The sequence below is a fragment of the Leptodactylus fuscus genome, chromosome 2, assembly GCF_031893055.1.
Source record: "Leptodactylus fuscus isolate aLepFus1 chromosome 2, aLepFus1.hap2, whole genome shotgun sequence".
Taxonomy (NCBI): Eukaryota; Metazoa; Chordata; class Amphibia; order Anura; family Leptodactylidae; genus Leptodactylus; species Leptodactylus fuscus.
This window is the reverse complement of record NC_134266.1, coordinates 282,769,779-282,796,442: the sequence shown is the minus strand read 5'-3', so window position 1 is coordinate 282,796,442 and position 26,664 is coordinate 282,769,779. Positions and strand designations below refer to the sequence as shown.

The following is a 26,664-nucleotide window of genomic DNA, read 5'->3' as shown; positions in this document are numbered from 1 at the left end:
TGCGTGTAATCGGCCAAACGCCAAACTCTTCGAATATTCGATGCGTTTAACCCCGGCCGATTACACACATTCCTATGCCAGCAAGGTATTTGATCGAATACTACTCGCTCATCACTAGGTCTGAGTGTTCACTATATCCTTAGCTTGACTAAATAGAATGGTGCGGACGGGGTTAAAATTTTTTTTTTTTTTTTTTTTTTCTCTTTTGATTCAGATGAAGATTCAACGAGCATGTCCAGTGAAGAAAAGCAATTACAGACTGTCATAGAAAGTACTGGCGCTAGAGCGGGGGAACCTATACCATGTCCTGACTGCGGGAGACTTTTTAAAAAGAAAATTTATCTTGCCAACCATATGAAGATTCACACGGGTGAAAAACCATTTATGTGCTCAGACTGTGGGAAATCTTTTCTTAGGAAATCTGTTCTCATTGAGCATCAGAGAATTCACACAGGAGAGAAGCCATTCGCATGTCCGACATGTGGGAAACGTTTTAAGACAAATTCTTATCTTACCGTTCACGTGAAGATTCACGGAGAAGCGAGACCGTATAGGTGTTCAGAATGTGGGGCATCCTTTAAGATGAAGTTATATCTTGTGGCACATCAGAGAACTCACAGAAAGGAGAAGCCATATTCCTGCGGTCAGTGCGGAAGGTCTTTTACCCATAAATCCACCCTTCTTGTGCATATGAGAGTTCACGCAAAGAAGCCATATTTATGTCGTCAATGTGGGGGATTTTTTAACTGTAAACTGGATTTTTCGAAACATCTGAGAAATCACGCCAAGGGTAACACCTTTCCATGCAAGTTATGCGGGAAATGCTTTTTGCGTAAATGTCGTCTTTTGAGGCATCATAGAACTCACACAGGGGAGCCGCCATATCGATGTGCAAAATGTGGGCATTCTTTTTACTATAGATCAAGTCTTGTGAGACATGAGGAAACCCACAAGGGGACCAAGTATTCCTGCCCCGAATGTGATAAGACTTTTATGTATAAATCAAGCATGGTGAGACATCAGGCAACTCACAGGTCATAGAAGCCATATTCCTGCTCAGAATGTGAGATGAAATCTCATCAGGTGATTCGCGCAGAGAGAAGCCATACTCATGTTCTTAAAAGCCATTTCTAAATTTATACAGAAGATATTTTACCCACAATTCAGTGTTTGCTCATAGTCTTAAACTCCCATAAGGAAGGAGCCAGTCTCATGTCCTAAATGTAAAAAAATATTGTCATAAGCCTTACATCTTGGGGAACATCCAAGAATTCACATAGGAGAGAAGCCAAATTTTGTGTGCGAAGTGTGAGGTTTGCTTTATGCATAAAGATTCTTTAAAAAAAAAAAAAAAGTTATAAGGAACCAAAAATAAATCTTCAGGCTAACATGGAGTTTCATAGAAGCTGCCACCCTTGAGTGGGACTGCCAGGACTGGTACCTGGTAATGTGCCTTACTGGGATGATTCTCCACTATTAATACTTCTGATTCTAATTTTGGCTCCTATAACTGTCTCGCTGGTTTGTGACCTCCTCATCTACCATTATGATATTAAGTATTTGCCCCCTTATCCAAATTCCTTGTGTTTTGCTCTGAGGTGCTTACAATGTTGTACTGCGTTTTCTTTTGTATATGGATACTTTTACTCTTGAAAATAAATTTTGTAAATTTTACGGTTTTGTTTTCTCTTTTTCCACGGACCCCCCCCCCCCCCCCCCTAGAACTTGAGTGCTCTGTGAAATATTATCAGAAATAGAATACCTGTCTTGTGTGGATAACGATGATCACAAAGGTGCAGCTTGGACAGGGCTCTCTAGTTGTGCAGAGGGAAAGACCTTTTAAGCCCTAATGCACATTAGATTTTCATCAGCCAAAACGGACACCATCCACTTCAGCTGTTTATCAACAGGTCGACAACCGTACCTGATGCCTGTGATCTGGAGTCAGCGGTGACCTCAGCACACCAAGCGCCATGACACTCGGTATGCTCATGTGTCCGCTTGTAGCCCGATAACAGGCCTCAGCCGTGACCCCTGGCTGACGACCTCACAGAAGAGCGATGGAGTCCTAAGAATATTCTACACTGTGCTTTAAGCCAATTTAAGGTGTCGTTGGTACGGAACTTGTTTGGTCTGAAATGAATCAGACCCAAGCCACCAAAACGAATCTTGAAAGGTTCACCCATCTCTACATAAATAACGTCTTACTTACAAATTTGGTGATCTGTTCTAATTGTCGTCTGCTGCTCACAGCTGTTCCACCATCTGTAGCGTGGAATGTCACGATGAGACAGTGTAAAGGTAGACCATTTTGTCCATCAGTGTGTTTTTAGCCACATATGAAGACTCTCTTCTGACCATGAGCAGAACCTGCTTTAAACCACTAATACGTTCATAAAAATGGGCCTCATCTGGTGTTGGAACTGGGGCTGCACAAGCCGGGTAGAAAAAGCACCAGGTAATGTTGCATTTCTGGACTGTGTTTGATGCCAAAACAGTGACTCGGTGGATCATGAAAGCCACGCATACCTCCCAACCGTCCCGATTTCCTCGGGACAGTCACGATTTGGGTGACATGTCCCACGGTCCCGGTTGGAGGGAGGTATGTCCCGATTTCAACTCAGATCTGCGTCCAGAGGACGCAGATCTGAGTTGAACACATATGTGGCTGAAGCAAGGAGCTGACACAGGTCAGCTCCTCGCTTCGCCACTGCGCGCCTCTCTCCCTGACACATATGCGGCTGAAGCGAGGAGCTGACACAGGTCAGCTCCTCGCTTCAGCCGCATATGTGTCAGCGAGACCGGGGGAAGCGAGGAGCTGACACAGGTCAGCAGCTCGCTTCAGCCGCATATGTGTCAGTGAGAGAGGCGCGCAGAGAGCGGCGAGAGAGCAGAGGAGAAGGTAAGTTTAATGTGGAGGTGGAACGTGAAACTGGGGGCAGATGATGGAGAGGACGGCATGACACTGGTGGCAGAGATGGAGAGGAGGGCATGATACTGGGGGCAGATGAAGGAGGGGACAGCATGACACTGGGGGCAGAGATGGAGAGGACGGCATGGCACTGGGGGCAGAGATGGAGAGGACGGCATGGCACTGGGGACAGAGATGGAGGGGACATGAATCTGGGGGCAGATGAAGGGTGTATATGAAGCTGGGGGAGAGATAGAGGGGGGACATATAATTTACGGGTAACTGTAGGAGGATTATACTGTGTGCGGGCACATGAAAAATTAACGAGTGGGCGGAGTCAACACAAGTTTCTTTCAGTTCTTCAAAAGTTGGGAGGTATGGCCACGTATTGTCTCTGCCCATAATTTCTGCTCCACTTGACAGTGCAGTGCACCTTTTCCCTGACTGGACTATCCAGGGTAGCTCCATGTCCTCTGACACTTGGTGATATAAAGCGTGGACAACTTTCCTAGAGACATAATGGTAGCTAAGTATCTCCATTGAAGTTGGGAGAGTTAAGTTGCAGAATTGCTGGATGACTAGGTACATATTGAGGGTATGATAGGGCTGCAAATGGCCTGAAATTTACAATTGCCGCCACAACCATCCTATTTCCCATGTCACCTTGACTTATTGTTACATTAGAGGAGAAAGAGGAACACACAGAACCCTGACTTGAGGTCACACACACAGCATCCCTCTTGGATATAATATCCTACTGTGACTGAGATGAGTTAACTAATCAAAAACGTCTTCATTCTCAGGAAGTATGACGACCCTGTGGCTACTAGTATCACTACCAAGACCAGGAGTATTGCTGTTTCCACCCACCTTCTTATTGTTAGTAGTTGCACTCTTGGATGGCATGACAGTGGCACAAGTGTTTCCTCTTCCCTTTAGCCAGCCCAGTTAGTTTTGCACTCATTTTAATACACTGCTGATATATTAGTGAATTCTGACACTGTATATTTTTATATATATATATATATATATATATATATTGTTTATAAACCTTTATAGGAAAATTAGGGAAAAAATCAGATTGTGCAATTAATCCTTTTGCATACCAGGATTTATGTGTATGTCCTGGTGCACGAGACTAAATATGGAGGCTGCTCTAAGTCAGAGCACTTGCTGTTTCATAGAGCAGAGACCAGGCAGCATTGCCCGTGATCAGAGATCGATGTGATCAAGGGCATTTAAAGGGGCTCTATCATTAGAATTTGGCCATTTGAGATATTCATATGCCTGAATAGCGTGTCTCATATTGCTCTTGTACATTGAAATGTCGGGCAGGTGTAGCGATGCTTCCTTCTGAGTGCTACTGCACATGCCTGAACGCCATTTTCTATTGGACGGTGGAAGAAAGCGCTCATTTTACAGGCTATTCAGGCATATGAATATCTCAAATGGCCAAATTCTAATGATAGAGCCTAGAGATGAGCGAGCAGTGTTCGATCGAGTAGGTGTTTGATGGAATACTACGGTATTCAAAATACTCGTACTCGATCGAACACTACTAGCTGTTTGAAGTTTAAGGTTCGATGCAGAACCAGTGTTGATTGGCAGAATGCTATACATTCTAAGGGGCCGCATGGTGGCTCAGTGGTTAGCACTGCAGCCTTGCAGCGCTGGAGTCCTGGTGTTCAAATCCCGCCAAGGGCAAAAAACCATCTGCAAGGAGTTTGTATGTTCTCCCCGTGTTTGCATGGATTTCCATCCCATATTCCAAAAAGACATACTGATAGGGAAAAAAAATGTCTCTATGTGGGGCTCACAATCTACATATAAAAAAAAAAAAAAAAAAGAATGCTATACATTCTGCCAATCAACCCTGGTTCTTCTCTTACCAGCGCAGCGCCCCCGCGGCATCTTCCGAGTGGAATTCACTCGGCCTAGGCAGAGCCGACTGCGCATGCCCTCACATGCGTAGTCGGCTCTGCCTAGGCCCCGATGCCCATGCAGAGTGAATTCCAGCCGGAAGATGCCGCAGGGGCGCTGCGCCGGGAGAAGACTTCAAAGGGAATGCAGCCCGACCGTCACTCGTGGACTTGGTAAGTATAATTGTATCGAATTTTGCCTACCCCTGAAACGAACATTTCCCCCCATAGACTATAATGGGGTTCGAAATGCCGAACAGTGTGCGGCTGTTCGAATCGGATTTCGAACCTTGGACATTTTAGTGTTTGCTCAACTCTAATAGAGCCCCTTTAATCACTCAGATGCTGTGGTCAAATGTGACCACAGCATCTGAGTGGTTATTTTCCCTTTCCTTTTTACGATCAGTAGCAGGGCATTCCCCCACCCCCGCTTATGCGGTGCGATCATGGAAACTGTCCCATTTCCATGGCACCTGTGAGCCTTCTTTTTTTTTTTTTTTTTTAATGTAGATTGTGAGCCCCACATAGAGCTCACAATGTACATTTTTTTCCCTATCAGTATGTCTTTGGAATATGGGATGGAAATCCATGCAAACACAGGGAGAACATACAAACTCCTTGCAGATGGTTTTTTTTGCCCTTGGTGGGATTTGAACACCAGGACTCCAGTGATGCAAGGCTGCAGTGCTAACCACTGAGCCACCGTGTGGCCCCCACCTGTGAGCCTTCTGCATGTCATAGTATTGTAACTACTGAAATGTCTGTGTCACGTAAGGGATAAAGGGTGACCTTGCCAGTGGATATGATACTAGAACGCTCTGTATGACTACCCTGTGTAGCATCCTGTATACTGATATAGTATCAGCACTGTAACCGCCCTACTTGCCACTCACCACGTGAGGCCAGGAGCCCGCCTTGGTCACGGAAATCACATGATCCTCCATTGCTCTTCTACCTCGTGTTACAGGTACCATATATACAAATGTAGCAGAGTTAACCGGAATTTCTGTACTCGGTTAAACTGCTGCAGTGTGAAATTAAGAAGATGGACATCTCAGTGCACCTGCACACCATTGATGTATGGAGAGGCTCAGGAGGACAGTACAACAGTAAGTGTCAATGGAACCCAAGTGGTTCCAAACTTGGTTGCCAGGAGATGTCCAAATGAATTAAATCGAGCTTGGGAGGAATGATCACTAGGACACAATGTCATCTCTATGATAATTATAGACTATAATGGGGTCCGTGTGCTTGCCGCGAGATCTCTGCACGGAACATGCGGACGGAAAAGTACTTCACGATCTACTTTCTTGTCTGCATGGCTCGTGCGGAGACCACAGGGAAAGCACGCGGACTCCATCATAGTCTATGGGGTCCATGTGCTTTCACTGCACACCGCTTGCCAATGCATTTAGCAGTCTGTTCGGGGATTCCCCATGCGGATTTCCCCCGGAATGGATTACCAACGCAGATATGAACCAGGCCTAGACTTGTATCCTCATACAGTATTCTATTCATATACGGAGGGAGAAGATGGATAACCGGACCTACCGCCCCACATAGAGCTCACAATGTTTCCCTATCAGTTTGTCTTTGGAATATGGGATGGAAATCCATGCAAACATGGGGAGAACATACAAACTCCTTGCAGATGGTTTTTTGCCCTTGGCAGGATTTGAACACCAGGACTCCAGCGCTGCAAGGCTACAGTGCTAACCACTGAGCCACCGTGTGGCCCCAACCAGACCTCATCTTATCAAAAAATCTTGACTACAAAGCGCGGAAAGAACTTCTGAACAATAGAACATTCTAATGAAGAAACTTCTAGAGAAATCCGATAGATTTTCCCTTAAGGTGGTAGCTACTACAACAAAGCTACAATGGTAGTGATTATTCATTCTTCAGTCAGTTTCTAATATTTTTCCATAACAGTAAGCCATCATGGGAACCAAAAAACCCCCCAAACATTATGGCCCTGGGAAGGTGGGGAGTAAAAAAACGGATGCGCAAAATGAAAATAGACTAAGTCTTTAAGGGGTTAAACTGTCTAAAAGAAAAATTGTTCTAGTTATCCATAGCAACCAATCACAGCACAGCTTTCATTTTGTATTCTGGTCCTGATAAATGTAAGTTACGCTCTGATTGGTTGCTATGATCAAGGAGACCAGGCTCTCTGATGAGGTTGTCTTTGTTCCCCTTAGCAACCAATCAGAGCGCAGATTACATTTATCAGGACCAGAATATAAAATGAAAGCTGTGCTGTGATTGGTTGCTCTGCTGTTTGACTTTTAGTCAGTTTAATAAATCTGCCCCAATGTAACTGAGGCTGGTGATAGCGCCCCCTGTGGCTCCTACCATGGCAGCCTCCTCTCACTCTGCCCAGACGCCTTGGGGTGTCTATAGAGGACAAACAGACATTGGGGCGGAGTCATGAAATAGTTAATGTCCATAAAAGTGACGTCTCTCACCTCATCCATAATAACTATCGGCCACATCATCATCATCCTGGAAACACGTTATAGACTGCCCAACGTCCTACAAACATCTGAGACATTACGTGAAGCGATAAATCAAGTCATTATTAGATGTATGTGAGGAATCCACCCGAGATTTATAATATAGATGACGGGGTCTCCGCTTCTTATGATGGAGTCTCCGCTTCTTATGACGGGGTCTCCGCTTCTTATGATGGAGTCTCCGCTTCTTATGATGGAGTCTCCGCTTCTTATGACGGGGTCTCCGCTTCTTATGATGGAGTCTCCGCTTCTTATGACGGGGTCTCCGCTTCTTATGATGGAGTCTCCGCTTCTTATGACGGGGTCTCCGCTTCTTATGATGGAGTCTCCGCTTCTTATGACGGGGTCTCCGCTTCTTATGATGGAGTCTCCGCTTCTTATGACGGGGTCTCCGCTTCTTATGACGGGGTCTCCGCTTCTTATGATGGGGTCTCCGCTTCTTATGATGGAGTCTCCGCTTCTTAGGCCTCCTCACCCAGTCACCGGGCCAATGGTCGGGCAGTGGAGACATCTGGACTATTAGATATTATTTGGGGCCTTTCATTACATTCTGATCCCTGTGTCTGCACTACTGCAGCTCAGATCATATAGATCACCACTGCATGGACTGTCCCGCCCAATCACAGTAAATCTGTAGTCTGACTACCTGACACCTGCACCCACAGCTCAGTTGTCAGTCACTAGCTAGCTCCGCCCCTTCCTGCTATCACATGATCGGCTCTTCCTCCTGCTCTGACTCTGTGGCTGTGTGAGCGGTGTCAGTGGGGGGCGCTATTATCCTGCAGGTCAGTGCATTCACCTCACTACTGGATAGACCTGTGCCCTGTACACATTACAGTAGCCGGCTAGTCAGAGACTACAACCCCCAGCCGCAGGCTGTCAGGAGATGATGGCGGTTGTACAGAGCCGCAGGAACGCTTCCATCTTACCGCTCCTGCAGGACTACAACTCCCAGCATGGTAACTGTAGAGATCCCAGTGTGAGGGGAAAATATTTGTGTAAAGAGAGAGATTAGCATTCATTCCGCCATCTTGATCTGTCATTTAGTTTGCTTAAAAAAAACCGCAGCAAAATCTGCCACAAAAGAAGCTGCGTTTCTGCAGTGTGGAGCCTTAGGCTGAGGCCCCACGTTGCGGAAATGCAGCTTTTTTTGTGGCAGATTTTGCTGCGTTTTTTTTTTTTCAACCAAAGCCAAGACTGGCTACAAAGGAATGGGAAATATATAAAAATTCTTATACTTCTGCTTAGTCCACTCTTGGCTTTGGCTCAAAAAACTGCAGCAAAATTGTGGGGGGTTCCTGCAACGTGAGGCCTCAGACTTAGGCCTGGTCCACATCTGCGTGCAGTATTCTGTTCGGGGAGTCCACTTAGGGAACCCCCAAATGTAATACCGAATGCATTGACAAGCGGTGAGCTTATGAAAGCACACGGATCCCATAGACTATAATGAGGTCCATGTGCTTTCCATGCGTTGTCCACATGAGTCAAGCGGAGAGGAAAGTAGATCATGAAGTATTTTCCTCTCTGTGTGGACAGTGCGCGGGAAACACACAGACCCCATTATAGTTTAGGGGCACATGTGCTTTCATTGCTTACTGCTAGTTAATGTGTTCGGTATTCTTTTTGGGGGGTCCCCATGCGGACTCCCTGATCAGAATACCGAACGCAGATGTGAACCAGGCTTAAGAGGTCTCCTGCACACAAATGGCACGGACGTGGTTATCACTGACTTTACATTAAAAAGGAATTGACAGAGCCAGAACTGCAGACAGCTATAGGACACATATAGGATAGATATAGGGCACACATAGGATAGATATAGGGGACACATATAGGATAGATATAGGGCACACATAGGATAGATATAGGGCACACATATAGGATAGATATAGGGCACACATAGGATAGATATAGGGCACATATAGGATAGATATAGGGCACATATAGGATAGATATAGGGGACACATATAGGATAGATATAGGGGACACATATAGGATAGATATAGGGCACACATAGGACACATATAGGATAGATATAGGGCACATATAGGATAGATATAGGGCACATATAGGATAGATATAGGACACATATAGGGCACGTATAGGATAGATATAGGACACATATAGGACAGATATAGGGCACATATAGGATAGATATGGAATCTGCTCCATAATTTGCAGCTCTTCAGTTTGGCAAAAAATTTCCACAAAAAGAACGTCTGGGTCCATTGAAATGTACAGGTCCATAGCCTCGGTTGTGGATAAAAAGTATAGTCATGTGTATTACAGCTCAGTAACTCCATGGGCCTCATAGTAATAGCAGTTAACCCCATCTTGTCCCTCACATTAACCCCTGAGCTTTACATAAGAGTTACTGATGTGAGATATATGGAGGTAATAATTAGGTATCTTCATTATTGAGGGCCTTCATTAGTCCCCCATATGTCTCACATATTAGTAACCCTTATGTAAAGCACAGGGGTTAATATGAGGGACATGATGGGGTTAACTGCTATTAATGTGAGACACATGGAGTTACTGAAACTAGATCAATAACCCCAAATGCCTGACATTAATAGAAACAGTAAATCAAGGATATACCTGGTGTTTTCTTTTTTACTTTCTCTTTGTATGGAGCTTCCTCTCCTCCTCCTGGGGAAGACTTAGACTTTGCACAATGCAGAGCAGGAGCTGAGCTGTCTCAGTCTGAGGAGAGCAAGGCTTCAAAAGAGAGAAGGGGGCTGAGCGGAAGGGGGCGGGGCCGAGCGGCACGAGCGTCTTTAGCAGGCAGGGAGAGGACCTGCTCTATGCCTGAGCGTGAGGGGCGGCCACTGGAGCAGCGCTGCTCCAGCGGCCTCCTCAATCCACCGCTCAGTGACGGTGACCCTAAGCCAGTCCAGGACAGCTTGTCCTGGACTGGCTTAGGTCAGCAAAAATGCCACCCTCCCCGGGGCCCTGGCATAGCGCCGCCTGAAGCGGTCGGAGGTGCGGCGCTGGGCCTTGTTGAACTTGAGGCGGGGCGGGGCTACTACCTCACACAGCAGCTCATACAGAGCCTTCCCTGAAGCCCCGGCTAGCACCGCCGCTGCGCAGCTGCAAGTGACTGCATAGCCCAGCAGCCGCTGCACAGTGAATGACCCAACTGTCAGTGAGAACAGACGGTTGGTCACTCCATAAACATAAAGGTGAAATATTAGGCAGCATAGGGGGCCCCTTAAGCTGTGGGGGCCCTGGGCAATTGTCCAGTTTGCCCCCCCTTAATGCCGACCCTGGCTGCGATTTACAAACAAACTTGATCTGTTTCTTCAATGTGTGGATTAGAATCTCATCTACTTTACAGATAATGTACAATGCAGCGTTTTCACAATGTGGGCCCCCAGCCTAAGAACAGTAGAGAAACAAATATCCACAAGATTTTGCGCGGACATTAGCATCGGACACTAGCTGTCGGATACCGACACTAGTGTTTGTTGCAGAGTGCAGTCGCAGAAGAAAGCTTCAGAGTAGATTATATGGGTTAATCTTCAGTTTACTTCTCAGAATACGAGGTAACATCAGCATGTCTGTATAGCAATATAACAAGGAACACACTGGAAAGAACTAACCATAGAATAGATGCAGCATTGTGAGATACAGACAAGTCTCCATAGCATATCATTACATGTATTCAGCACATAACAATAATAACATCGCCATCTAATGTCCAGAAGCTGTAAGTTCCTCCAACACAATATAACACAATAAGTCTATATCTGTTGCATATATGTATATACCAACACCCTTTCTCAACAATAAAGACTTATTCAGTCAAACTTAATTTTTTCATCAGTTTCTGATGTCTTTCAGCATTCAATGCCTTAGTAAGAATATTGGCTGTCATATCTTCAGTTGGACAATATTCTAACTTCAGCATTCCTTCCTCCTGGTAATCCCTCAAAAAATGAAACTTTATATCAATGTGTTTTGTTCTTGGATTAACTCTTTCCATCTGAGCAAGAACAATACAACCTTGATTGTCTTCATACAACTTTGTTGGTTCCAACAGTTGTTCTCCTAAGTCTGTCAGTAGTTGTCTCAACCATAAGACTTCTTGAGCTGCTTGTGCTGCGGCAACATACTCCGCTTCTGTTGTCGACAGTGTCAGTATTGATGGTTTTTTACTAGCCCAACTAATTGGTCCACCTGAGAGTAAGAAAAGATAACCACTGGTAGATTTTCTGTCAAGTGTATCTCCAGCCCAGTCTGCATCCACGTATCCTGTGAAAATGCATTTGTTACTTGCAGGTAGTTTTAGTTTAACATTGATAGTTCCTTTCAAGTAACGTATTACTTTCTTCACGGCATTCCAGTCCATTTTATTTGATTTTGACACTTTTCTTCTCAAAATTCCTACTGCTGCTGCAATTTCTGGTCTTGTAACAGTTGCAAGATGCAGTAATTTTCCCATTGCCTTTCTGTACTGTTCGTTGTCTGGCAACATATTTTGTTCACTGTTCATCTCCTTCAGATAGTTGATTTTCATTGGAGACTTTGTTGGTTTCGCATCTTTCAATCCAAATGTTTCAATGATGTCTTGAATCATGTGACTCTGGTTAAGAAGATAACTTCCATCTTCTTCTCTTTCTACTTGTATCCCTAGGTACTGTTTCACATTTCCCAAATCTTTGATCTCAAAGTGTTGATCCAGAATTTTCTGTATTTCTGTTACATCCCTTTCTTTTTCAGAACAAACTAAAATATCATCCACATATATCAGTACATAGATCCATCTGTCTCCCAGTTTCTTTGTGTATAGACACGGATCCGCTTTACTTCTTTGAAAATGTTCATTTGTGAGCACTTCTGTGACTTTATCATTCCAGGCTTTAGCGGCTTGCTTTAAACCATAGATACTTTTCTGTAGCTTACAAACCATGTTTGGTTTTCTTTCATCTTTGTATCCTGGAGGTTGTTCCATGTAGATATCTTCTGTTAAATCTCCATTTAGGAACGCTGTCTTTACATCCAGATGTCTCAATTGCATTTGTTTTGTTGCTGCAACTGCAAACAAGGTTCTAATTGTAGTATGTTTGACGACTGGTGCAAAAACTTCATCATAGTCTTCTCCATATTTTTGAGTATACCCTTTAGTTACGAGTCTCGCTCGATATCGTTCAGCTGTGCCATCCGTTTGATATTTTACCTTAAAAACCCATTTACATCCTATAGTTTTTCTTCCTTCTGGTAATTCTGTCAGTGTCCAGGTCTTATTATCACGCATGGATTTCATTTCTGTTTCTGTTGCTTTTATCCATTTGTTAGCTTCTTCTTCTGAGAGTTTTGATATGTCTTCCCAAGATGTAGGTTCATATATCTTGTTTGTACTCGCCTTGTATGAAAGACGTACAGATGGTTTTCCCTTGTTCTCTCTTGTTGAACGTCTTGGTTCATTGTTTGCCTGTTCTTGTATCTCTTTACTTTCAGTGTTTTGATTTTCGGCAATTTCCACTTCTTTCTCATCAGATATTCCTGCATTGATATCACTGCTTTCATCATTTCTCATTTCCAGTGCTGTCATTATGTCATCATTTAGAACCTCAATGAATGTCATACTGTTACTCACTGTAACTCTGTCTGTCTTGGGATCTAGGATTCTGTATCCTTTGCAGTTTTCACAGTATCCAACAAATATTCCTTCTGCGGCTCTGTTTTGAAGTTTGGATCGTTTCTCTTCTGGAATAAACACAAAGGCTTTACAACCAAAAACTCTTAAATGCTTCACACTTGGTTTATTATCTTGCCATAGCTCATATGGGGTCTTTTTCAGTTTCCTTGAAAAAAGTCTGTTTTGCAGATAAGTGGCCGTCATTGCTGCTTCACCCCAATATTTCTCTGGTAGTTTGGAATCTGTCAGCATACATCTTCTCATTTCAGTCAAAGTTCTGTTTTTTCTTTCTGCTACCCCATTCTGCTCGGGTGTGTATGGAACAGTCTTTTGATGCTCTATTCCATTCTGTTTTAAGTAGTTTTCTATTTGGTGTCCTGTAAATTCACCTCCATTATCACTTCTAATGATGATTGGCTTCCTTCGAAACTTGTTACTCGACTTTGTCACATAGTCTTGTAAGTTACTGAAAACTTCACTTTTGTTCTTTAAGTACGTGACTGTGTATCTTGAATAGTCATCTATGAAAGTTACAGTCCTATGAAAAAGTTTGTGCCCCCCTATTAATCTTAATCATTTTTAGTTCTAAATATTTTGGTATTTGCAACAACCATTTCAGTTTGATATATCTAATAACTGATGGACACAGTAATATTTCAGGATTGAAATGAGGTTTATTGTACTAACAGAAAATGTGCAATATGCATTAAACCAAAATTTGACCGGTGCAAAAGTATGGGCACCTCAACAGAAAAGTGACATTAATATTTAGTAGATCCTCCTTTTGCAAAGATAACAGCCTCTAGTCGCTTCCTGTAGCTTTTAATCAGTTCCTGGATAAAGGTATTTTGGACAAACAATTCAAGTTCAGTTAAGTTAGATGGTCGCCGAGCATGGACAGCCCGCTTCAAATCATCCCACAGATGTTCAATGATATTCAGGTCTGGGGACTGGGATGGCCATTCCAGAACATTGTAATTGTTCCTCTGCATGAATGCCTGAGGATTTGGAGCGGTGTTTTGGATCATTGTCTTGCTGAAATATCCATCCCCGGCGTAACTTCAACTTCGTCACTGATTCTTGAACATTATTCTCAAGAATCTGCTGATACTGAGTGGAATCCATGCGACCCTCAACTTTAACAAGATTCCCGATGCCGGCATTGGCCACACAGCCCCAAAGCATGATGGAACCTCCACCAAATTTTACAGTGGGTAGCATGTGTTTTTCTTTTCTTTTTGGACGCCATGCATAACGCCTTTTTTTATAACCAAACAACTCAATTTTTGTTTCCAAAATGAAGCTGCCTTGTCCAAATGTGCTTTTTCATACCTCAGGCAACTCTATTTGTGGCGTACGTGCAGAAACGGCTTCTTTCTCATCACTCTCCCATACAGCTTCTATTTGTGCAAAGTGCGCTGTATAGTTGACCGATGCACAGTGACACCATCTGCAGCAAGATGATGCTGCAGCTCTTTGGAGGTGGTCTGTGGATTGTCCTTGACTGTTCTCACCATTCTTCTTCTCTGCCTTTCTGATATTTTTCTTGGCCTGCCACTTCTGGGCTTAACAAGAACTGTCCCTGTGGTCTTCCATTTCCTTACTATGTTCCTCACAGTGGAAACTGACAGGTTAAATCTCTGAGACAACTTTTTGTATCCTTCCCCTGAACAACTATGTTGAACAATCTTTGTTTTCAGATCATTTGAGAGTTGTTTTGAGTAGCCCATGATGCCACTCTTCAGAGGAGATTCAAATAGTAGAACAACTTGCAATTGGCCACCTTAAATACCTTTTCTTATGATTGGATACATCTGGCCATGAAGTTCAAAGCTCACTGAGGTTACAAAACCAATTTTGTGCTTCAGTAAGTCAGTAAAAAGTAGTTAGGGGAATTCAAATCAATAAAATGATAAGGGTGCCCATACTTTTGCACCGGTCAAATTTTGGTTTAATGCATATTGCACATTTTCTGTTAGTACAATAAACCTCATTTCAATCCTGAAATATTACTGTGTCCATCAGTTATTAGATATATCAAACTGAAATGGCTGTTGCAAACACCAAAATATTTAGAACAAAAAATGATTAAGATTAATAGGGGTGCCCAAACTTTTTCATAGGACTGTACCATGTATCTATTACCTCCTGATGTGGTCACTTTCATGGGTCCACATACGTCAGTATGTACCAAGTCAAGTGGTCTTTTGCTTCTTGTTTCACTTTCTTTAGACATTGACACTCTTGTAGCTTTTGCTTTTATACAACATTCACACTTCATGGTCATTGAGCAATTGGATATTAATAGATCTTTTGTCAGATGTTTCTTCTGTAATGCCAATATACTTTCAGGATGTCGGTGTCCTAGACGTCTATGCCATACATGAATACAATTCTTGTGATCATGTGTACATAACTTTACCTGTTCCTGTACTGTGTCTAGATGATATAATTGTTCTCCTGCATTTACACTGACTATAACCTTGTCTCCTGCTAGGATTGTACACTTATCAGCTTTGAATTTTACAGTAAGTCCTTTAGCTGTTAGACGTTTTACAGATAACAACCCTCCTTCTAGTCCTGGAACATACAATACATCCTTTACTAGGACTTTTACATTATTTCCAGATTTATCAGAACAGATCAACATTCCTTGTCCAATACCTTCTGCTGTTATTCTGCTCCCATCTGCAAGATAAATGGCTTCCTTCTTATCTAAATCAAGCTCAGTAAAGAAACTTCTATTACTTGTCATGTGACTTGTTGCTCCTGAGTCAATAAACCAACTTGATGATGATGACTTTTTATCAGCTGCTTTAAACGTACCATTGCAGTGATCTGCATGTGAGTTAGAAATGGAGCTTTTCACTTTCTGTTTACTGTCTCTCTGTTGTAATTTGTGTTGTTCTGCTTTCCATATAGAACAATCTTTCTTTAAATGACCCTTTTTCTTACATCTGAAACATTCTCTTGTTTCTGTGTTGTGGCGCTTTTTATCTGTAACCTTAAGAGCATTCCCACTAACCTCTTCTGTGGATTCTTGTGTTTGCTCTTTCCTTCTCTGGTATTCATCTATGAGTCTGGTCTTTACAAACTCTAGAGTGATCTCTGCTTCAGGTCTTGTTTCTAGAGCATTTATCAGAGCAGTATATGAATCTGGTAAGCTGCATAATAATATCGCTGCTATATGACTTTCCTGAATATCTTCATCAATAGATCTCAGCTGTCTTATCACTTCCATCATGGCGTTTATGTGCTCATGGATGTCTTTCTCTGCACTTAATCTCATCTTGTAAAGTTTCCTTAGCAGAAATAACTTGTAATTTAAGCTGGATCTTTCATGTAACTTTTTCAAAGCTTGCCACATTCCCTTTGCTGTATCCTCATTCCTTATGTGAATTAGCTGATCATCCTCCACTAATAAGCTGATAGTAGCTCTTGCTTGTCTGTTTTTCTTTTCCTATGTCTGATCATTCTCATTGTGTCTATCTGTGGTGATTACCTCCCATAAATCATCCTTAGACAACAACATCTCCACTTTGAACTTCCATAACTGATAGTTCTCATTGTTCAGCTTAGCTACTGTAAGTCTGAGCTCTGAGCTGCTGTTCATCTTTAACTTATCTTACTTGGTTGTAGAGACTTGTTCTGGAGAATTCTTTTGCATTCACAGAGTCCTCTTGTCTTCTCTGCCTGGTTGCTAGGCCTGGGTGCTGTGTCTGTCTGGGTCCTGGGTCTGTCTGGGTGCCTGGGCCCATAACCTGTTGCAGAGTGCAGTCGCAGAAGAAAGCTTCAGAGTAGATTATATGGGTTAATCTTCAGTTTACTTCTCAGAACATGAGGTAACATCAGCATGTCTATATAGCAATACAACAAGGAACACACTGGAAAGAACTAACCATAGAATAGATGCAGCATTGTGAGATACAGACAAGTCTCCATAGCATATCATTACATGTATTCAGCACATAACAATAATAACATCGCCATCTAATGTCCAGAAGCTGTAAGTTCCTCCAACACAATATAACACAATAAGTCTATATCTGTTGCATATATGTATATACCAACAGTGTTAACCCTGTTTTAGTCACCTCCATTATATACTAGGAGTCCTTTATACTTAGCAGGTTCTTTCGGATGGGCTTTTACATTTGATCCTTCTTGTTTCACCCTCAGGTTCAGGACTCTAAGCTAACGTTTTTTTTGAAAGACAATGGTCCTCTCCATCAAAGACCCACCAGGGATGGCCGAGGCCAGAAACCGCATGGCTACAATAATATTAGAGCTGGCCCTGGAGATCATCTCCTTGATCACTGGAGAGGTGAGAGTCTCACATGACATCACTCTTATCTCTAGGAATAAACCAAGGAAATGACTGGACAGGTGAAGGATTCTTAAGACTCTCTGTAGTGACCTGTAGTGTCTCACCATACACAGGATTACACAGTAGTGAAGAAGTCGTCTGGTGAGTGTGTGACACCCCGTGTGTCAGGAGGATGGAGCAGGACCCCGAGCCCCATCACCGAGCCTCCACCTCATTCATTGAGACATGAGCAGAAGATCCTAGAACTTACCAGCAGGATCACTGAGCTGCTGAGCGGAGAGGTGAGCGCTGCTGGGAATGCTGGGACATTATACAAGAACACCAAGGGAGGGCTCTGGGGATGACTGTGTCATTGTGTTGTCAGGTTCCTATAAGGTGTCAGGCTGACAAAGTCAAGGAGGTGATGATGGAGAATAAGCAGCCCCTCACATCAGCAGGTAAGAGGAGACCTTCCTGATGATAGATCAGGTATGAGGGTCACCTAGACTCCCCCATAATCTGCTCATCACATATAGACAATGTATTCAGTCACTGTGTATATTTCCTATAGATGGATCCAGACCAATGAATCCACCAGAGAGATGTCCCAGTCCTCCATATTCCCAGGATTGTCCAAAGGATCCAGAGCTGAATGTCCCACTGGATCCTCAGGTAGATGAAGCTGAGAGGTCTGTAAATCCTCTATAGATTTATGCCATGAAGCTTTCTACTACACGTCTCAGCAGCAGTGGAGTGTCCGCTCTATTGGATGATATTGTTGGCTGTGCTCGGTCGTGGCTACAAATGGTTTCTGGTTCCATAATAGATTGTGGTGAACTTCCACCTGTTTGGAGATCGACTTGGTAATTGATCTTCAGTGTAGATAAATGTCTAGTTCTGCAGTGTAGATGGAAATCATGGACTAAATAACAGCACAATGCCAGTAAGCTGCTGCTAAGGATAACACATTACTGTCATGTATTAAAGTTATCAACATAAACTAAGGATCCTTCCTCTTCTTCACGTTTTTCTTCATGTTCTTCATGTTGGATCTTTACAGGAAAGTAATGACAGTAGAAGGACGAGTGGACTGGAGATCCCCATATCAGTGTCAGAGACTGGTAAGAGCCTTTCATCCGTCTTGTGTTTTCTTCTTCCCTTATACATTACAGACTGAGTTTATGTAAATCCTTCTCCCTCCTTGTGAATCTGCTGTTATGTAGCTCATATATCCTACTAATATTATAAATATGAAAGCTTGTGAGTTGGTTACTCTTGCACGCAAAAATGGCGGAATGGATTTGGATGAAATTTGGCACAGAGATAGTTTGAAACATCAATTGACACACAGGCTACTTTTTATCCCGGTAAGCTTCACGTCTGTTATGAATTTATGTGCATATACTATTACACTGCTCTTGCCAGCAGCAGTGTCTCCACTAATTGGAGGTTGCTGATAAAGCCTGGTGTTAAGAACCTGATGCAACAATAATCACTTTAAGTCTTGGGCAACTAGAATCCTCAAGCACCGAGGTAAAAACAGTCCTGAGTGTACTACGCTCTCCTAACCGGAGTGGAACCAGGCCCCGGCGTTCTTTGCCAGTGCTTTTGATAGTGGAGTTGTACTTGGTAAAATCTGGGACCCAGAACCACAGCCGCCCAGAGAGTGCCGCACACCCAGCGAACTCCAAGTAAAAGAGGACCCAGAAAAATCCAGACACTAACTTCAGAGGGTGAAGTTCAGGAGAGCAGGTCAGCATGGAGAGAAGTCATACAGGCCAAGTTCGTAATCCAGAGGTCAAAGCAAGTTCCAGGGAAAGCCAAAGCTTAGTCAATCAAGCCAAATCAGTTCACAGGAGGTCATGTGGTAGCAGGACGGAGAGGCAGAAGCATATTCGAGGGTGCCAGGTCATACACATGAGGTTTGTGGAGTAGCCAAAACAGGAGACTGGTAGGAGTGGTTAGGAAAAAGCAAAAGGTCATGCACAGGTCCCTGACCCTGGAAGAGGTGGTCCCGTCAGTAGAGGGAAACTGGAACCTCTGCAGACTCAAGCAGAGGCTCCCTGATGAGGGACCAGAAGTGCCATTCCGGCGCTGGACACAGAGCGGGCTGTGAACTATCTGTGGGTTCGATCCAAGTCCAAATGATGATGATGCACAGAAGCAGAAAATCCCTGGACTTGATGGGATAGGGTACAACTTTCCAATTTATGAATAAAATTCCAGCATAAAAAAATAAATATCTTAATTTACTAATAGCTATGAGTAAAGGGCCTTGAGCCCTGAATCGTCTAGGTGATTCACATTGTCTTTTCTTCACGGATCCTTGATTTTTTTGTTTTTAAAAATAGAAGGGTGTATTAAAATTATTTTTTTATTTTAATTTTTTGATGCTGGAATTTTATTCATAAGTCACAAAAGGGGACTTGAATTTGAGACCACTTGATCCCTTGTAACATGTACTGCAATACTTCTGTACCTTATTCTGTATTAGGCCAAGGACTATTATACGTCTGTGCATGGCAGCTAAGAGTCCATTGATTGACTTCCTAGCCTCTATAGCACCGGAGATCTCACAGCATCTGAGGGATTAATCTGGTGGTGTATGAGTATTTTGGGATTCAGGCAGTTAGTCTAAGGCCTAGTCCAAACTGGGATGGAATAGCGTATTTTGGTCCTGATTTTGACACGGGAAGCTGTGTCAAAATTGGGACCAAAATACACTTGCCGCGACTGTCAGTAATAGGCCCAAAATGAATGGGCCTAGTCTGGAGGGTGCTGCCGCGAGGTGGACGCCGTGGCTCAATAAGCTGCGGAATCCCCCTGAAGAAAGGGCAGATCGCTAGCAGTCTTCATAGACCACCATTGTGAGGGGGCGGATTTTGACGTGGTTTCCGCACCATAATCCGCCCCCTCTATGCCCATGTGAACTAGCCCTTAGCTCTCATCTGTATTCTACAGCCACAAATTGGAAATGCCAGTACCTGAAAAATCCATGCACCAGACTATTATAGCCCTGATTGCTAGCCATATACTCAGCGCAGCGTAATAGCATGGTGCAGAGTGGGAAGGGGTTAATGACTGATATTGGTCATGCAGTGTGTTTCTCTATAAAGATGAAATTTCCCATCAAATCGCATGGTGTGTGTATATTCTGTGCCTGATCTGGTGACTGTATTGTTATACACATCTTGTTCATGGTCTAATTTTAAAAAATGTTTTAAATTAATTTTTTATTTATTTATTTTTTCTCCAGACTGTATGAGCGGCCCCCATGGATCTCAGTCTTTATCTCCCTGTAATGAAGTAGAAAAAAATCAGTCACAAATTGTGGTAGAAAGTTCTGGCGATAGACCGGCGGAAACTTTTCCATGTTCCGAATGTGGGAAACATTTTAAAAAGAAGTCTTATCTTTCCAAACACAAGAAGATTCACCGAGGTGGAAAAACATTCACATGTACGGAATGTGGGGATCACTTTAAATGCAAATTTAATCTTACCAGACACATGAAGATTCACAGAGGTGCCAGACCGTATATATGTACACAATGTGGGAAACAGTTTAAAAAGAGATCTTATCTCTCCAAACACAAGAAGATTCACAGAGGTGAAAAAACATTTGTATGTCCAGATTGTGGGAAATCGTTCACTGTAAAAGAATATCTTAAGAACCATGAGAGAACTCACACAGGAGAGAAGTCCTATACATGTGAAGAATGTGGAAAGTTTTATCGACATAATGCCAATCTTATAGTACATCAGAGAACTCACACAGGAGAGAAGCCATATTCTTGTCCTGAATGTGGAAGAGGTTTTGGAAGAAAATCCTATCTTAAAGATCATCAGAGGACTCACAGCGGAGAAAAACCGTATAAATGCCCTCAATGTGGAAAGTCTTATGGTCAGAAATCCAATCTTACAATACATCTACATGCTCACCATGGGGAGAAACCGTTTTTATGTGAGGAATGTGGGAACAGTTATATGTGTAAAAATACTCTTCAGAAGCATCAGAGAACTCACACAGGAGAGAAGTAATCTTCATGTCAAGAACGTGGGAAATATTTCAAGCTTAGACAGCGTCTTGAGAAACCTCTAAAAATATACACAGAATAAAAACTGTTTTTGAAGTAAGGCAGAGGAAGAAATTTTACCCATAAATCAGAGTTCATTCCTTATCTTGAGAACTGCCGTAAGAAAGGAGCCGGGTCGTGTCTTAAATGTGAAAGGTATTTGAGGAAAAAATATGTTCTATTCAGAAAGTGGGAAATGTTTTCGGCAGAACTTGAGTTGGCCCCCAATGATCAGACATTTATTGCTTATCCCAATGGAGGGCCATTAATAAAAAATTTTGGACAACTCCTTTAATAAATCCGGGTAGCCATCTTGTAATAGAAGATCCAGTAGAAGTTATAAGAAATCTTAAAGAACCTCGATTAGATGCCGATTTTTTTTTTTTTTTTTTTTTTTCAGAGAAGTTCATTTTCATCCTTTATCTTGTACATTGTGGACTTTCCAAATATTTTGAAGATTTGAGAAGTCTTTTCGGGTAGCTGTCCCCAAAAGATATCCCCTCAGCCTAACATGGAGTTGTATTTCCAGAGTTAGAAGCTGCCACCATGGAGTGGACACCTGCCAGGACCGGGACCTACTAATGTGCCTTACTGGGCCGACTCTCCACTATTAATAGTTCTGAAAATTACAATTTGGTTCCTTTTTAATGGTCTTTTTTGGGAAATCCTCGTCTACCATTATATGATATAAAGTATTTGCCCCCTTGATGCAGGTTCCTTCTGCTTTGCTCAGACAGACTCACAATGTTTTATTTAGTTTTTACTCTGTATATGGATTATTTTACTTGTGATAATAAAGTTTTAAGATCTTTTTAATAATTTTGGTCACTTTTGAGATCTCTTGTGTATCGTAAATGAAATGTGTCACTTTCCATGAGGGTATGAGTAGGGGTCCACTGGATCTCCTTGTGATTGTGATATCGGGGTCCTTTCTCTCTCAATATATTCACAGTGGTGGGGAGTGATTGGGTTGGGTGTAGGGATCGGTACTGTTAACTAGAGATGAGCGAGTACTATTCAAAACGGGAGTTTCGAATAGCACGCACCCATAGGAATGAATGGAAGCGGCCGGCACGCAGACTTTGCTGGCTGCTTAACGCCCTGCGTGCCGGCTGCGTCCATTCATTCCTATGGGTGCGTGCTATTCGAAACTCCCATTTCGAATACTACTCGCTCATCTCTATTGTTAACCCCTTTACAAAGGATATAGTCTCACCATCTTGCATCCATTGGTCTCCTGTTTTTCTTGGATCTCTCATAGAATTGATAGGGACGATGAGATTCCTACAAGAATTTACTACACACTGGAAACTTTACATCACAATTAGAGATGGATGAAGCGGTTTGTATAGAGCCAGGTTCATTCCGAATATTCCAAATTGATAGATTTTCAATAAAACTAAACAAATGGCCACACTATAAGAAAATGGCAGCTGTCTCTGTCATATGTAGTATAAAAGCTTGGACACTTGTGATCTGCCTTTAGTTGCTGTAAATAGTGGACAAGCAAACAGATCTGTGATCCCTCTCACTGCAGTCCAGAATAAGTGTGTGTGTGTGGGGGGGGTTATGACCAGCCACAATATTAATGTATAGAATCTCCCATGAAATGGTGCAAAAAAAAAAAATTAAAAAGAATAAAAAAATAAAAGTTGTAATTCCCTCCCTTCCCTAGAATACATACAAAAGTAGAGAATGACTGTGAAACACAAACACATTAGGTCTCCCTGTGTCTGACTGTGCCCGGTCTACTGAATATAGGGGAACTGCAGTGCTCCTGTTCTGTCAGGAAGGGGTTAATAGGACAGATTTTGGCCATATTCTGACACGGGAAGCTGCTTCAGAATATGACCAAAATCCACCTGCCACGACTTCCGACAGTCTCGGCACTCCGGTCTGGCGTAGGCCCAAATGAATGGGCCTAGTCCGGAGCGTGCTGCCACGAGGCGGACGCTGCGGCTGAAATCAGCCGTGGATTCCGCCTGAAGAGAGGACAGTTTGCTTCTTTTTTCTGCTAGCAGTCTCCATAGACCACCATTGTGAGGGGGCGGATTATGACGTGGATTCTGCGCCATAATCCTCCACCCTCTGTGCCCCTGTGAACGTGCCATTAAGGCTCACACTAGTGCTTGGTCTGCAAGCAGGACTTTTTTTTCTACACATTGTTTAGGCGGAGACCCAGTGAACCCCATTATGGTCTAAGGTCCGTGGGTAACCACTTTGTAAGTGGACTGGATTTCTGTTTTAAGGATTCCTAAGCAAATGCAAAGAATGAAATCCTGTACAACATGGATAGGTAACATCAGAAGATTACTTTCGTCCTTTGTTCAGACAAAGCTATCCCCTCCTTCAGACCCCACAGTATGAGAGCTGGAGGCCCAGGGGAGGTAACTAAAAAAATAAATAAATAATTCACTCTCCCCTTTGTTACGTCTCTTTGGCCTCCCTGCAGCATGGGGCGCTCTGCGTTTGTCTGCTCATGCCTTCTGGCATTCCTCTATGATATCATGATGCTTGCTATGCCCATGTCACATCTCTAGAGTTTTCTTGTTGTTCACACAATATACAGTCTAGCCTGTGCTAATCTGAAAAAAAAAAAAGCCTAAAATAAACATTGCAAAATAATTAACAGCGTGCAGTAAAATGACTGGAAAATAACACGGCAAAGGACTGGCATAAAGAACAAGAGGAAACAATTGTGCAAGTGTTACTAACAAAAAGAATGTGGATGGCAACAGCAACACTACTTCTGGTCTTCACCACCCTCCAGTAGCCGCAATGAGCCACAAATATTGAGTGAAAGTTCTGTGTTCATCCGCAATATGTAATTTATTCTGCTTGTCTTCCTTGCCTTCTTTATCTTCACTGACACAGATACCATTCTCTTGTAGCCACTTGGCATCTGCTGAGGGTGCTGGTGGCACTGGCAGATACGTATCTGGTTATGGCGGCATCATCTACGTGCTGTCATCCCCTGTATGGGACTTTTTTTGTGTGAAAATATTACCAAATGGCAAAGTGCAAGATCTAAAATCAGATAATTAGCCATTGCCGTGCAGGCACCTGTGTAGGAGCTAGGTCTCCAAAATCACATGACACGGCATTAGTAGAGATGGGCAAAGCTCTCAGGATTACTTTCATGTTTGGCAGCTCGCGTTCCTGAATCCTCTCAGGTCGAACAAGTTTGGTACGAGCCCCACCTTCAATGGACTTAATACATAGTGTAGAATACTCTTAGGGCTCCTAGAAATCTATCTATAAAACAAATTGCATAATATACAAAAACATAGGTGTCTAGGAGTCCGAAGAGTGTTCTACACTATGTTCTATAGGTATAGCTCTGACAATATTCTACTCTATGTTTTATAGATCGTGTAGAACACTTTTCAGGCTCCTAGGAACCAATCTATAAAGCATAGTGTAGAATATTCTTACGGCTCCGAGGAATCTATCTATAAAACATAGTGTAGAATATTCTTACGGCTCCGAGGTACCTAGCCATCCAATTTTAGCTCTCTTAGAAAAACAAAGTTATGTCAATGTGAAATTGACATTATTCTACTTTGAAGTCTCTTCATACCCCACAGTCTAATAAATGGAGGCCCGGGGATATATACGGTACTTATCCTCCTTTACTTACCTCTTTTGGGCCTCCCCATGGAGTCCAGTGCTCTCCTGGTAACACCCAGCATTCTTCTGTGATGCCATCATCTTGAGTGTCACCACTGAGGCCTGTGATTCAGCCACTAGTGGCCACTTGGACACATGGAGTATAATACCGTGGCCATTTTATTTTGCTCAAGATGAATCTTGATTTGTTCGACTTTGTAAAAAAACAAACATCAGAACACCATCAGATCCACCTCTGGATAACCCCACTTCAGGGTAATCAGCTAGGACAGTTCTGGGTTCAGAGACCATTCCCCAGTAAGGACGAGACCTCGAATCAGTTGATCTGCTACTACATTCAGCAATACTACAGAGAGATGAGTTCAAGGGTTTATATCATTAGAATCCTGTTTTAAGCTAAACCCATGTTGGAATAGCCTTAAGGGCTAGTTCACATGGGGTTAAAGGGGCGGATTTTGACAGCGGAATCCACGTCATAATCCGCCCCTTTCAATGGTGGTCTATGGAGACCACTCCGCGAGCTGCCCTTTCTTCAGGCGGAAGATGGGCGCGCTGAGCCGCGGCTTCCGCCTAGCGGCAGCACCCTCCGACGTCGGCTCATTCATTTGAGCCGGCTGCAGAGGGGAAAGCCGCGACCGCGATGGTAGTGGCAGGCGGGTTTTGACCCGAGAGTGACGCGGCTCGCCGCGGCTCTCTCGGTGTCAAAACCCGCCCCACGTGTGAACGAGTCTTAAGAAAGTCTATTCTTCCCCACCTTTAGATGTCTTCTCCACGCCGCCGTTCCTTAGATATCCCAGTTTTCGTCCATATGCTAATTAGTTTTTAGAGGCGGAGGCAGTTAACAGAAGAAGGCAGCGCTGGATAGTTTTCTCACAGCACAGTGGACACCCCCCAGTACTAGTCTATGGACGAGTGCAGTTGGGGGGGACGGGGGACGTTCTTTGCCACTCAGCATCATGACTGGGAATGCCCCCTCAGACAGTACAGCGCTACAGACGAGTACAGTCAGGAGGGGCGTGGCTCACAGGCCGGACAGACTGTCAGGAACGTCCTTCTGACAGTGAAGAGATACCGGTTCATGCACCAATATCTCTTCTGTAAAGATTACATGTGTAAAAAATGTCATTGAAGTCAATGGGAGTCCTAGTTTTACATGTGTATTCTTTACACGTGTATTTTGCCAAAAATAAGCGCGCATTTACTCCATGTGAATGGACCCTCAGTGGGGAGTCACATTATAGCAGCACCTATAGCTGTGTATACAGTGCTCATTCAGCTCTGTGTACACAGTGATCAGGAAAAGCAAGGTCAATAATAAACCGTCCCTGCTATGCGCACTGCGGCAAATTTAGCTCCGTCCACTTTTATGTTGACTCCGCTCATTCTCATTCATTTTTCATGTGCCCCCACACAGTATTATCCTCCCTCAGTCACCCATGTCCCCACATTATAATGTTCCCTTCCAACTGTCCCACAGTATTAAGTTCCTCTCCTGGTGCCCCAGTTTAAACTAGGGGAAACTAGAGAGAACATTAACAGTGGTGGTAGTTGGAGGGGGGGGGGGGCAATAAATTAATGGCAGCTGGAATGGGACATGAAACTGGGGGCAACTAGAGGCAGACATTAAACTCGAGCAGCTGGAGGGTGACATTAAGCTGGGGCACA

At 43.3% G+C, this 26,664-nt stretch overlaps 3 protein-coding genes and 2 pseudogenes across 5 annotated transcripts in view; 3 read left to right on the top strand and 2 right to left on the bottom strand.

The window, feature by feature from the left end:
• LOC142196122 (uncharacterized) overlaps positions 1-26,664 on the bottom strand; it is a 783,446-nt pseudogene that overhangs the window by 134,360 nt on the left and 622,422 nt on the right.
• Positions 1-26,664, bottom strand: part of RPL31 (ribosomal protein L31) — a 364,588-nt gene that overhangs the window by 208,535 nt on the left and 129,389 nt on the right. Inside the window, exon 1 of one of the 3 annotated variants that reach the window (XM_075266358.1) lies at positions 19,584-19,587. The exons of the other annotated variants lie outside the window; for them this stretch is intronic. The gene's annotated coding sequence lies outside the window, so the exon portion shown is untranslated. Of the gene's footprint in view, positions 1-19,583; positions 19,588-26,664 lie in introns of those variants that run through there. 3 annotated transcript variants of the gene reach the window in all.
• LOC142196232 (uncharacterized) lies at positions 232-1,041 on the top strand. The gene has a single exon (XM_075266446.1). The coding sequence runs from the start codon at positions 232-234 to the stop codon at positions 1,039-1,041; it is 810 nt and encodes a 269-aa protein (XP_075122547.1).
• On the top strand, positions 20,350-21,412 carry LOC142196231 (uncharacterized; annotated as a pseudogene).
• Positions 25,173-26,664, top strand: part of LOC142196229 (uncharacterized) — a 203,216-nt gene continuing 201,724 nt past the window's right edge. The window contains 1 exon segment of the mRNA XM_075266444.1: positions 25,173-25,296. Within this exon segment, the coding sequence (XP_075122545.1) occupies positions 25,173-25,296 (124 nt within the window).

Coding starts and splice junctions, on each gene's coding strand:
- LOC142196232 (XM_075266446.1), top strand. CDS start 232: ATGTCCAGTGAAGAAAAGCAATTACAGACTGTCATAGAAAGTACTGGC.